This window comes from Rhea americana, unplaced genomic scaffold (assembly GCF_003343005.1).
Source record: "Rhea americana isolate MKP2758 unplaced genomic scaffold, rheAme1 scaffold_5, whole genome shotgun sequence".
In the NCBI taxonomy this organism is placed as follows: domain Eukaryota; kingdom Metazoa; phylum Chordata; class Aves; order Rheiformes; family Rheidae; genus Rhea; species Rhea americana.
In genome coordinates, this window is record NW_028186645.1 from 1,034,623 (window position 1) to 1,048,733 (window position 14,111).

At 36.5% G+C, this 14,111-nt stretch overlaps 1 protein-coding gene across 8 annotated transcripts in view; it reads right to left on the minus strand.

Moving 5' to 3' along the window:
* Window positions 1-14,111, minus strand: part of TRAF3 (TNF receptor associated factor 3) — a 69,009-nt gene that overhangs the window by 31,360 nt on the left and 23,538 nt on the right. For 7 of the 8 annotated variants that reach the window (XM_085317410.1, XM_085317415.1, XM_085317408.1 and 4 more), the window contains 2 exons: window positions 3,016-3,272; window positions 90-141 (listed from right to left, as the gene is read on the minus strand). In XM_085317410.1, coding sequence (XP_085173536.1) covers window positions 90-141; window positions 3,016-3,257 — 294 coding nt within the window. In that variant the 5' untranslated portion in view covers window positions 3,258-3,272. Of the gene's footprint in view, window positions 1-89; window positions 142-3,015; window positions 3,273-10,107; window positions 10,122-14,111 lie in introns of those variants that run through there. The other variant, XM_085317414.1, reaches the window with a different exon arrangement.

Genomic DNA, 14,111 nt, shown 5'->3' on the forward strand with positions numbered 1-14,111 from the left:
TTTATTAGACTTATAAAACAATTCCCACAAAGCACTAACATCTCATTTATGTTACTCAATATTCAAGTAAGAAACAATTTTAACAATACCTTATCTTTTACTATGCTTTCTTGACACGCTGTACATTTTGGACTAGATGAACTAGAAAGAAAATAAAACAGAAAAACACTCCACTGTATTTCTATAGTACAAGAATTCCAGCTTTAGAYATTTTACTTGGTTAGTATTATTCAATAATTGCTTCTTAAAGCACATTAAAAACGAATACAATTCATTATAATAAGATGACGTGACATCTTTTCAAGAGATTTGAAAYCTGAGTTTTCAGTGTACAGTAGCTAGCATTTCTGAGGAAGTAAAACGACTGCAATGCGTCTAGCCAGTGGTATTCTTGAATAAGTCAAAATTCACTCCCAATTTTAAAGCCTGCCCCTGAGCCAAAAGTTCTCATTATTTCACAACCTATCAGTGCAAACAGGCAAAATTAGCAAGATTTGGGATATCTTGCACAGCAGCTGGACTAGGGGACAGAGTAGTCTAAAGGATTGAAATCGAACTGAAGTGTAAGCACCTGGGGTTTTATAGCCATTTCTGGTCCTGACCTTCTAGATGTCCTAAGCCAAATCCCTTAATTTCTCTATGTAGCTCCATAGTAATATGGAGATAATCACACTGATCTCCCTTGCAAAGCACTATGGATGAAAAGAACTAGGTAAGGGCTAAATTATTTTGTAAAGCATCTCATCGACAGAATATACAAACTACTGCTGTTAGTAGCTTTGTGGATCAGTGTAAAAGGCTGAATCAGTTTGATTATTTCAATCAAATTATCTCACTGACTTCTGCTCCCTGAATTGACCGTGCTATGTGAATCTCATAACATTTCTGAGCATCTTATATACCTTGCAGCTTCAATATCTGTAATTTTTTAAGAAAAAAAACTAATCCACTTGAGGATATATGGTGTTTAATACAATATCACCCTTTTCTAGTTTTTACTGAATGCACTCAAGCATCCTCACTTGCTCTTTTAAACTATCGCTGCATACTGAACAGACATCTTTATTGTGCTATCTACACTGCTTCCCAATCTTTTGTCCTCAAATAACCCTGGAACAGAACCGCTAGCATGTAATCGGTTTGTGTGCAGCAGCATATGACACTAAATACAAAATTTTGTATCAAATACAGAAATAATGTAAGCTTAGTCTGCTTCCAGTTTTATGGCATACAGCTCATTTTTTGAAAAATGAGCTGTAAATTTAATTTTAATAAAAAAATTTGTTTGCAACAAACACTGAAATAATAGCTTATGTGAAATACCTAGAATGAAAGGGTAGTGTTATAGATATAGTGTGGTGGTCTTACCCATGCATCCTTTTCAATAAAAGGCTGGTTGATAAGACAGGATGGTGAAATTATGCCTACTATACTGCAGCTAAAATATGCATATGTGTATGTCTCACAGCAGGGAAAAAAAACTGCCAAGATTCCAGCAAATGTCAGAATTCTAATTGCTTAGATTGCTAAGGGTCTGCTCAGTCCATTTGCACGTGTCCAAGCACACAAGGTGTTTGCTTTTCTGCAGTCACTATTATAAACTATGTAAGATCTTCCCAAAAACATATACCCAGAAAGAAATGTTTGCACTTCTTAAACATAAACTACATCTCACCCGAAAACATGTACACCTAAAAGAAAGCCTATTTTTGAGCTTATTTTTGCTGTTGAGAGCTTTTTTTTCCCCCCTTTTAAATTTGTCATGCTGCAGTAGGACAAAAAGTTACAAGAGTGGATTAGTAAGCTATAACCTCTTGCTCACGTTAGTCCAGTACAAAGGCTATTCTTATGTGACAGGGGAACGTAGTATCTTCCCACCTCTTCTGCTACGCTACACGTAGTCTTGACTTGGAAATACTATATTCTCAGGAAAATACAAGTGAAGTATAAACTACAGCTAGCCTAGCTGGCCACAAGAAATGCACAATGGATCACAAAGACCTTTCAAAGTCAAATCCTCTCTGTTACTAGCCACAGTGTTTAACACCCAGTGAGTTTCTTCTCTTTTGCATCTCCACATTCCCAATAGTGCAGCGGGAGTACTGACTACTTATATGCCCAGAGAGACTAGAGCTTACAGACACTGCTCACCGTACATTAGACTAAGCTTTGAAATCACACCACTGAACACAATCAGTAGCAATACATCAAAGCTGAGAGGCAAGGAAACATACTTCTATTGACATATAAGTATTTCTTAAAAGCTAGATTTTTCTTTTTAAAAAAACTATTTTTATTCTTACCTAGAAYAGAAAAGATCTGTCTCTCTCAGCATTCATTTTATGACCATAAAGTTCACTCACCCATTCTGCACTCCAATCTAAACATCTCAGTTATAAGCAAGCCAGCCTTCCTGACTCTACTGGAACCACATAACCAACAGTTATAAAGCCTCAGGACATACAGCTATAAGGGCTATTGGAAAAGGAAGCTCCACAAGCAACCAGGTTTATCCGAGAGTCCCAAAACTCAACTGTAAGGTTGGGTCCACAGCTAGGCTGGGTACTATCACTAAGGAGCCTCTGAAGGCTTCTACAGCCATGAATTCACATTACTAAATGAATTCTGTAACTGCCAATGCTATGTTTTGTTAAGTGAAACAGTTGCTAACTCTACACTGCACAGGCAATGAAATTCTTATATAACACATCACTACATATGACTGAAATGCCTTTGCCACAGTTTCAACACTATTTAAGGAAAGCTTATTTAATCTCATCTTGATCTACACTAAAACTAATTTAACCAGAAAAAAAGTTACCAAGTCAGTATGACACAGGAATGCTTGCACCAGCACATGGGTGAGAAATAAGCAAGCAAGCAACAAGCAAAAGACTGCTTCCAGGCAGGGCATTAACTTAAAGTATTCACAAAACTATTGTGTAGTCCATACGGTTTTCAGCAGTTCACAAGATTTAAAGGTATGAACACATTTTATCACAACAGAAAACATACCTTAACAAGGCATTCATGCAGGTCTCACAGTATCTGTGTCCACACTCAGTCTGTTTAGGATTGCATAAAATGAGATGACATTTTTCACATTTATACTTATCCTCCACTGCATTTACAAATTTTTCTTTGTAGCCGCCTTGTTCTGGAACATAAATTGATGCTGAAGGACTACGATCAGGATTGGCCCTTTGCTGTACCATTTCTACGGATAAAGGGGGTTCTGTCTTTTTACTGGTGTCCATGCTCTAGGATAATTTCTGCAAAGAAGAAGTAGAATAAGAAATCTGTGAGAAATGAACAATCTTTGTTCCAATTAAATAAACAAGACAAATATAGCATTTCTGATAGACTACATTATTACAGAAAGCATTAATAACAGATGTGCGTGCATGCATCTTGTGAACATAATACGTAAAGTAAGTACATATGTATATTATAGACAGCAAATCCGTAAAATATTCTATGTTTTTTCAAAGGCTTTAGAAAAATCAAGACTTAAATCCTACAYTTGAAAGTATAGTCTTAGTTAACTGTGCGTGTAGCTAGGGACAAGTATCAGCAGAGCTCATACTCCTCCATCTCTATCTCTGAAAAACGTCCCTAGTATTGAAGTTACACCATTAAAGAAGACAGTAGGAGGTGGGGTAGAGAAGATGGTGCACTGGTACAGTACTATGCACAACACTACTCACATGCTTCTGTGAGGTGCAGAACTACCCCAGTATCATATAAAAGGTATGTGGAGTCTATGCAGCTCCACTGTCAATTTTTACTGTTCACCTCATTCAGTAGCAATGTGTAAGACATACTGTTTTAAGTTGGTTTTAGAATGAAATGATGGGCTTTTACACATTAAACATCTTCCAACCTTTTCATCACATATTCCCACATGAAGAGAACAGGTGATGCAAGTCTAATTGCCAGGAGAAATAGGTCTACATAACATGGCCACTTTACTAATTCACCAGGACTAAGCACAATTGGTATGCAGCTGAGAAAACAATTAACACGGTTGAAGACTGATTTACAATGCCTATGATCCTGGACTGTGATAGTTTTAGATCAGCATGTAAAGATTTTGGCAGATCAACAGAGAAAGAATACCCTAAGATATATCATTAAAATGGCTTTGAATAATTTCCTAGCTTACCTTGCAATTCAGAGAAGTCTGTAAGATCTTATCAAAAAAACTCAGTAGAAAAAGGAGAGAGCACAGTTGGAAGATAACACACMTATCTACACAAGAGAAATACCCACCTATTTGCAAAAGAAAGGTATACTTCAATTCTTCTTCCATATTAACTGACATTTTAAGTATAAACTTTTTCCTCTACTCTACAATTAACTCCTAACCACTACAGTTATAATTCAACTTTAGGAAGAAGAATTAAGAAATGAAGCATAGTTCATTTCTCATTTAAAACAGTAAGTCTACCAGTACTGGAGGGAGTTAAATACCTTGTGTTCCAAACACAAAAACCCAGAAACCCCACACTTTCTTCTTTTACATAGTTTTTGCAAACTCGTAGCTTCCTTTGCTAAATCTAAAACAAGTACTTGTACTTAAACGTATCTCCTGGTAGTTCTTTTCTGCATCTGCAGCTTCAGAGCTAATATATCAGAAAAAGTCACACTGCCTAACTTTACGTACAGAATGCTCCACAGAGACTAAATATACAAGGAAAATTCTTTCTTTGCTTTCTGATGTCAACTTTTCTTTCTAGGAAAGAGACAAAAATCATTGCAACTTCTCACCAATACCATTTCACATATTTACTAATACCAACAGAGCAGGGAYAGAGCCAGCAGAATCCACACATCAGTGCCCCAAAACCCAATCACCACCACAGGAAAGCCTCTTTCTGCCTCTCCATTAAATGCACAGAGTTTAAGGAAATCATCCTCGTAAATCAGTACTTGAGCCCAATGACTAAGTCATACTCAAAACTATCAGCAAAAAAAAAAGTTTCTATAATATCAGGAACGGGAAATATGAAGTCTAGTCCATAATTTGACTAGACATCTGTCTGTTCCTGGTCTAGTCTTTGAAGGCTACAGAGCCTGATGCCTTGGCAGAAAAATCTGAAGAAACATGAGAAAAATCACTGTTGAACTGAAAGTAACTTGCACCTACTCTTTAAAATGAGGAAAAACAGACTAAGTCAGGCCAGGGAGTTAAGTAAAGCCTGAACTAGAGCTTCAGCAGCAAGCACCAAGACTAGATTGATTGCACTAAAGACGGACTTCAGGAGATTGTAACCAGCATACAAGAAATGAGATGTGATGCTGAGAACAAGAGTCAGGGAWACAAGAAGGTTAGAGAACTGTCATGGGTGAGAAAGAAAAGCAGCTAATGAAGTAGTTTAGCTTCAGAGACTGTTCCAAGACATGACTGGCATTGCTGAACATCCATGGCTGAATAAAGGGATCCCAGTTCCAGGCTACGGACTTGGTAGTTTGTTGAAGCTGTGAGAAAAAAGATGGGGGGGGGGAGAAAAAAAAATGCAATTCTATAAGCATCATAATCACTGAAACCTGGTTTTGCCTCTTGTGGATGATTAAGAGAAAAACTCTAAATGGAGTTTGCAGTTTAGGAATCTGTAAAGGTTTCAAGTTCTCTGCTGATTTATAATTTGCTTCTCCTCCCCCTGCAACTACATATTCTCATGTATATTCTATTACCATTTCTGAGACCTCTGCTGTCAACTCTTGAACTCAGCAGCCAACTTCATGCACATTCACCATTGAGAACAGCAACACAGGGAATGTGCTAACACTAGCCTTTTTTCCTTAAAGTGCCAGGATAAAACAAAAGGTAGTCTGATTCTGACCCACAGAAGAAATTCAGAAAAAGGGTCACTTGAAAGGACAATCAGGAAATCAGGAGAACACAAAGTCCCCAAATTTACTGAACGTCTGTTTCCTTATTTTCTTCCAAGCAAAAAGAAACTGAAGATAAAGATGTGCAGTCTTTCAATAGTATTATTTCTTCATGGAAATTGAGTAGTCAGAGGGAGGCGGGTGGAGGGGAAGAATAGTCAAGATTTAACTGAGAAAGAGTACTGAACATCGAATGAGCAGCAGGTGAGAGTTTCACAAAGATATGAAACTGCTAAGGGGCTGGATTGTCAGCTGGCAAGAGACCTCATAGCAAAATAGCTGCACAAGGCTCCACAGGATTCCACTTTTTAACTGACATATTGGATATCTTGTCACAGAAAATAACCAGAAAGCACACTGATAAATAAAATTTACTATGCAATATGCCTAGCAGTGAGATGCGTTTGCTTCAGCTTTTTTCTTCATAAAACAGAAATGTAAAAGTCAGACAAGAAAAGCTAAAAGAGTGCCAGCAGGGTCAGGAATTTTCTTTCACAATATTCTGAAGAGCATTTTCTTATAGACCAAAAAAAAAAGGGGGGGGGGGGAGAGAGAGAGAGAGAGAAGGAAAAAAAACCAGGAAGCCATTCATAAAGTATTTTSGTCACAATAAAGTAGTTCTTGGTGCTCTTTTAAGCTCAGTTCTCTGTTGCATTTTAACAGAGAACCGCATTTAACGAAAGAGTTGGGGAGGCTTGATGTTTATCTCAAACTGCACACACAGATCAGACTGTTGCATGCATGGAACTATTTCCTCATACATAAGAGTTACACACTACTACATGTGTATACAGAATCAGTAAGGAACAGAAGTTCCTTAAGAAGGGAAGAGAACCTAAAAGAAGATACAGTCTAATTTAGTCATTTTTTAGGGTAAAAAAGCTTTTTAATCAAATAAAAATTTGTACTTACATCAAAAGCTATTCAATTGTAACAGTGCTGCATACACAATATCTAAGTTAATCTCTCTCAAAAAAAAAACCTGAAGTTCAACAGGGAGCTAAAGATCACAGCAGAAGAATCATCAGTAAAGATTATCCAATCTTTCTTCTTCAAAAAGCAATGTATTTATCTGGAAATCATACAAACACACATACCACACTTCAATGCCTCATCCTAATTAGGTTATTTGTGGTAATTTGAGATGCTTTCTTTTTAGTTTAACTTTTCATGAGATAAGACTTGTAATTGTTCAGTTCATCAACCTGTTGAAGCATCAGCCTCTCAAAAACATTTGAGAACCAAATGGACAGATATTTTTCCAAAAAATCAGCAAGTATGAGGGGAACAGAAAGAGAAACTTAACGTAGCATCCCAGTGAGCAAATGGCTGTAGTGCAACCTCAATCATTACCTCCTTTAGGTGGTAGATCAACTGACCAGTCAGTGTATAGTCGCATCAAAACTAGTCAAGGCCATCTGCTCTCTCCTGTCGAGGCAACATTCACGGTCCCAGTCTGCTCCAATATCATCTTATTTGTGAGCTTTTGGTAATTTTTTTTTTTTTTGGGGGGGGGGGGGTGAGGGGGGAACAGAGGTGGAAAAAACGGACAGAGTCCACAGATCTGCAGGAAATCAAACTTTTCCAGTTTCACTCTTCACAGAATTTTCTTTTTTTAAATTTACAGGATACCCCCAAAGAACCAAAGTATTAGGTAACTAGACTGGTAATTTATGARACTTAAGTTTTGCTAGCCTTTGTGCTTTTGATCACTAAGAATTATTGTTTCATGTTATCTTACAAACATTTTCATCTTAAATGTTAAAAATCCTTTGCCTAACATTTCAGTGTTTTTAGTGGTTAACAAATTCTTAGTACACATATGTGTTTACTGAAAAGAACATACATCTTCCTTTCATTATTTTTTAGACAGTCCTATTTCTACTTCTAAATACAATTATAATATACAGCATAAGGCCGTAACTTGATGACCAATTAAAACAATAATGCAAGCTGAAAGCATTACACTGGAGACAACATTATCCACTACTCAGAGCAACACGTATGTCAGAAAAATTAAAGATGAGCAGGGAGGTCCGCCACAAGAATCACGCCTCTAGAGCTCTCAGACAGGAGGATACATTGCTGTAGAGACCTGTTCTCACAACATCCAACCACTGCCTCAATACAGCATTCAGGGAAAAGCCCCACAGCTGACTGTGGACAGGGGCACAGAAGAACAGCTAAAAAGTAAAATGTAAATAGCTCTGATCACTCCCCTAGAATACACAGGCAATGATTGAAGCAGATTGGAGTGGCAGTTCGGAAGGCACAAAACTGCCCCCAATTTTGCCTTCTACAAAAATCAGGGGTCTTGTCATTTTCCTGCTCTTGTTTGTAGAGGGGAACTATTGATTTTCTTYTTTCCCCATGTACTTGTCATGTTTGAAGCACTGATCATGTTTGCTGTACAACACGTATAGGAGATGCAATCAGTACCGAGATATTTCCAGAATCTGCTTTATGAGGAAATGCTGGAGTGGGGGTGACGGTTCACTGCTGGCAACCAGCACCAGATACCACTTTACATAGTGAACAGATGAGACCATTCTTTACCATCTTTCATGCAATATATTCAAATATTAATTCCCATGCAAAAATAAAAGTAGTACTAATACATAATACTGTTTTTCTTTGTGTTAAAAATAATTGGATATTTTAACTATTTTAAACTTCATCCAACATTTCTACCAGCACGCATCTCCTCTGCATAAACAAATGGAAGCCAACTGTGAAGATGACCTTGAGATCATATGCAAAATAGAAAGGATGAAGATCAATAGAAAAAAACAGTACTTGGATATAAGCAAATAGGATAGGAACATTTGTGTACACATACAAAAGGTAATTCTCTGCAATAAAAGCTTGACTGCTACTTGAATGTTCTTCACAGTCATTTACTACTGTAGAACCCTAGAAATGTTTAGGTTGGATATACAATACCAATACATCAATCACTATGTTCTCAAGCAACTGAACTACATTTCACTATAACTTTTAAGGACTTTATTCTGCAAAAATGACCTAGTCAATAGCAAAACTACTTATGGCTTGAGTAGTACAGAGTATTCCTCATTTTCTTATCTGAAATAGAAAATTAAAAGTATAAAAATTGATGTTCTTGCAAAAGAACAATCTTGCACGCCACTTGAATCACAGACATAACATTGAGTCTTTCTCATGTTCTAGTTTGCAAGATGACTGAGAACAAAAAATGAATAGTAAGTTACATGTATATAGTTTTACTCTGTGTAACTTCTTCCTCAGCTTTACAGTGTAACATATATCCTGCTAGCGGGAGGAAGGGGGGGGGAGGGGGAGGAAATCAAATTCCTAAGACATTATGTTTAATTGTTACTTTCTGAAAATTAACAACATTTCTTTTGAATCATGTCATATGCCCTGGCAAAATGGCTTTAAGATTGAGCCTGAGGCAGTAGTGAAAACAAAGTACTGTATTTGAATTACACTTGCTAACTACAGCTCTTAATAATTATTTCATAATCTCAGTACACTACCAAAACACATTAGAAATATCATTTGAAGCACAAGAAATCAAAAGACTTTTTTTTAGAAATCAAAGATCTCAAGCTTTGAAAGCCTGGGTCACAGTTCAGCAGATAAGAGACATGCTGTCCAAACTAACAGTAAGCACGCACTTTCTTCAGTATTTTGAATTCCAACTTGGGTTCTTGCTTATGGGTGAGGGAAAGAAAGAGAACACATAAAAGAYTATTGCATTTCACCTATGAAATTAACCTCCATTTTGGATCCATATTCCTGTAGGAGGTCTTTGAAACACTAAAGGAACAGGAAAGGTCAAAGAATGGTCAGATGCATCTCAGAACAAAAAATACTTCAATTTCTTCCTCTGCTGTTTTGGGSAAGTCCATGATTGAGTTATGTATGCCAGTCTCATGCTGAGGAAGTGGGTCAACATTGTATAATTTTTGTAACATTTGGCTCTGTTTACAAAATACTCAACTATCACAAAACACAAAGACTAAGATCAGACATTCTGGGAAATGCCTGTGCCATAATCATCTATTTGAACTTAAAGGTACTTTCCTTTTATGGAACTACTTTATAAACAGTTTGAAAAAAGAGCTAGTGAAAATGGTTTGTATTCACACTCTGAACACTCTGTCTTCATGAGAAACTATTTACATCAATCCAGATTTTCTGCACTTCCCATTTTACAGTAAGCTTAACATTTCCTTTGTTTTTGTTGCACAKCAATCATTGATTCACATTACAAATGGCAAGTTCAAATCCCATGCAGCCAGAAGTTGTCATTCACAATGTTTCCCATTCAYACCTACTACGATGAGGAAACAATAAATTTGAACCACCCATGACACATCCTAACAGGCAACAAGGAGGATTAAGATGACAATCCAAATGGTTTTGGCCAAAACATACCATCCTAGTAAAAGGCATCTCATGTAAGTGTCCTAAAACAGTTCACTCTTCCTCCAGAGGTATGACTTCAAGAAGAATCTCTTGTGTGATTTATATGAAACACCTTGCTTTTAAACTACATCAATTCAAGACACAAAATCGTTTTATCCTGTCACTAATATGAAAACGTTAAAAAAAAAGGATCAAAAAATCTGCAGCCTTTTAAAGTCAAGTCACTGAGGGGCTGGGTTTTTTTTTTGATCTATTGATGGATGCTATGTTTTTTCCACTCAGTTAATCAATTAGATCTTATTTTCAAACCCAATGAAATTTTATCTGTTTAGCAGCATCGCAGCGGACAATCTGCACTGCTGGCCAGTAAGTGCATGAAGAATACTTTCTGCATTGCCGGTTTCTGGCAGAATACATCTGTGCTGACTCTAAAGTGAATTCAGCCTTGAAATCTGATCTGCAGTACTACCTAGCTTAACACCCCTTACCCCAATTCCTGCTGTTACGAAAAGAAGATATCTGTTTGTTATAAATAATTTCAGGAAAACTGCCTTCCTTAAGAATCCCCAAAATATCAGTTAATCCAGTTTTAAAATGCAGCTGATGTTTAACAGAATCATCCTCCCAGGAAATTCTGAATATAGTAGACTATAGAGGAAGCTGGTAAAATAAATAAATGCAACTTCAGTATAGTTCTACAATTTTTTGAATTCAATGCTGAAATTAAGTATTATGGAACTAGAAACGGTTATCCCGGAAGACTGAGATGATGATACCTGACTTCCACAAGAAATTATTTCTAGTCTATCCAAGTTAAGTTTTCTAAGCCTACGTCCAAAGCTCAAAAACCAAAGTAATGCAGTCCCAGTCCTATGGAAGCTAACTCATCTACATAAAACATTACCTTGTCTTCCATTTTGTAACTTTTTAATACTATAAATACAAATCAGTAAGAATTACTTTTGCTACATTGGAAAACCCCAAATATTAGTCAAATTGCAGAAACTRACAAGCAAAAAGGTCATTGTCAGAACATTTTATTTAACATTAAATTGCCTGGAAGACATTCATTTGTACACAAATCATGATCTCTCACTCTTAGGTGGATTTTTCCACCATTCTAGAAGACCCCTTCAGGTTTGCCTATAAGCACTGCTTGTATTCATGAAGAAAGGGGGGGATTCATAAGGGCAACTTCCTCTTCATTTGCCTTTATTTATTTATCATAATGTAGGGGAACACAAAAAAACATTATTTGTTTAATCAAGCAAGATAAACCTTATCTTCACTGTCTTGCTTTGTATTATATTTTCTATGACCAACATTAAGTTTGGGAAAGGTTAGGGGTTTTTTTTGATTGCTCAACCAAAAAAAAAATAAATAAAATTCAAATAGAATCTGAAGAAAAGCGCCACTTGTGTTGTATTTCTGCTTATACTGAAGTGCATTCCAGTTTTTACATTTCTAATAAAAATTTATTACTGAATTTGAGTTTAAGAGCAAAAATGAGGTTCTATGATTTTTATCAAACACTAAGTCAGACCCAGAACGTTCTGAATAAGAAGTTCCTTGCTTTGTAAACTATTTTTGCCTTTTTAAAGGTATTCATGGAAGAAGCTGGGATTTTTTAACTGTAGATTGACAGAACATTTGCAGGTAATGCAAGAAGAGAACTAATTCGTTGCTTTCTGTTGTTGTCATTCAGGCTTTATGATTATGCTGTTGAAGACCAAATCATTATGTACGAGAAACATATAAAATCCCTCTGGTGTAAAACAGTTATTTGTTTTTCTAGCTGCATAGTCTCATTAAGAAGATTATTCTACCTGGAACCTGAATGCAAATTAATATTTTCTCAGATTATGACTACTTTCCAAAATATCAAAGTATTTTATTATTTTGCTTCACCAATGCTAAGTTGCAGGTTTACCTCAACCTTCTCAAGGTTTCAGATCAGTAGATACTGTTAACATTTTGAGAACAAGTCATTTCTAAAACAGCAGTTTAGACAGGACACTATTAAAGATAAAGCAACAGGTCCCTTTGAATGCTCATTTCTTGCACTAGGTTTTAAGAATTAACCAAAAAGCAAAACAAAAAAACCCCACCAACCAGGATTTTGTCCCTTCTACAATACACTTAGTGTGAAGACTGAGACTGCTTTACGAATTCTTTTGACTAAATTTCATGTTACTACCCAAAAGCAAGTGTTTATCACTCTTGTACAACCAAAAAGTAAAATCATGAAAAATAAGCAAACTTTCAAACACAGTTCTGGTAGAACTATATAGGACTGCTGCTTCTGAAAGAGAGACATTAAAAGTTGCAGCTTTCCACATCATTCACAGGCCTCAAAGACTTCTGGGTTCAGATTTGGAATATGAAGTTGCCAGTTTTGGTTGAAAACTTCTTACGACATGCTTAAAGTCAAAGGGCTCTTTTACTTAGTATCAGTGAAACAGTGCTCATCTCTACCAAATAAATACTGGACAGAGCAATTTTTTTTAATGTACTAATGACAATTTAATTACTTAATCATGCATTTTTATTTCTAAGAAATTGAAATCTGAAAGCCTCTAGGTGTTGCAATAGGAACTAAATGAAAATACTTAAGAGATCTCTTGGGGAATTTCTAAAGACTATCTGCAAGATCCATGCAAGTACACTCTAGATACGCAAAATGCAAAGAWTAACTTCCAGGTGGAACAAATACCAAATTTAAAAGTATGCAGAGGGCTTCCACTACCAGAGCAAGAGGCTTGAGTCTTTAATATTAGAGGAGAGTTTAAAAGCTGCTGCATTAATCATGGTTATTCAAAGGACAGACAGCTGTGATTCCCCACTTTTTGTAAATAAATCATGTCTAGGCTTTGAAGTTTCCAATAATACAGGGGCAGTTTGGAATTTTGTCACCAATCTACTGAATGGCTACATGACTTTAAGACACTGTCACTTTGCCACCCCCCTCCCCTGCTGTAAAATAAGCACAATATTGCTTACCCTTTACAACATCCCTGGTCTGCACAAGCAGAAAATACTATTTTTGGRGTGTTCTTCCACTGAGATTTAAGAGTTACCAGCGAATTTAAGAATCCTAGAGTTTAAGTCTGGATAAGAAGAAACCATTCTCTCACCCCTTCTTATACCCTCTACCCCTCATCATCCAAAAAGGGCTCTTTCTTGTCATAATACTTTCCAAATAAAGTGTAGCCCAATGCTTTGTGATCTATGTGAAGCAATTCCAGAATCTGATTACACTATGCATAACATTGTAGACAAACAGCTACAGAGGTTGTGGTACCCTCATCTTAACACATGAGCTCAACTACCACTACAACATCTTACAACCTCCTGTGAAGAAAYCATTCCTGGGCATTGACTGCACTAGTTTTACTAAACCACAGCTTTCAACAGCACAGCTGTCACCAAGTAAGTATAAGTGAAGGTTATCCCATTTTAGAACAAGGATATGTTGTATTATCAGTCCAAACAACTACTGTACTTGTCTAAAGTAAAGGGTTTCATTAATGCAGTTACAGAGGGTAGATCATGTAACTAGGGCAAAGCCACAGTACCCAAGTGCAGCTGAACGAGGACAATCCCAATTTTCTCTCTTCCCATATAAATAACCTAAATCTCTAATGACCTGTAAAAATCATCTCCAGACTCTGCATCCCTGGAAATGAGTGACCAGAGCTGAATATAACACACAAGTAAGAGCTCATTTCTATTAATATAAACTTTTTATATCAGTAAGAAAAACAAAGCTATATAAAGGATGGCTTATTTGCTGCGTTTTGACC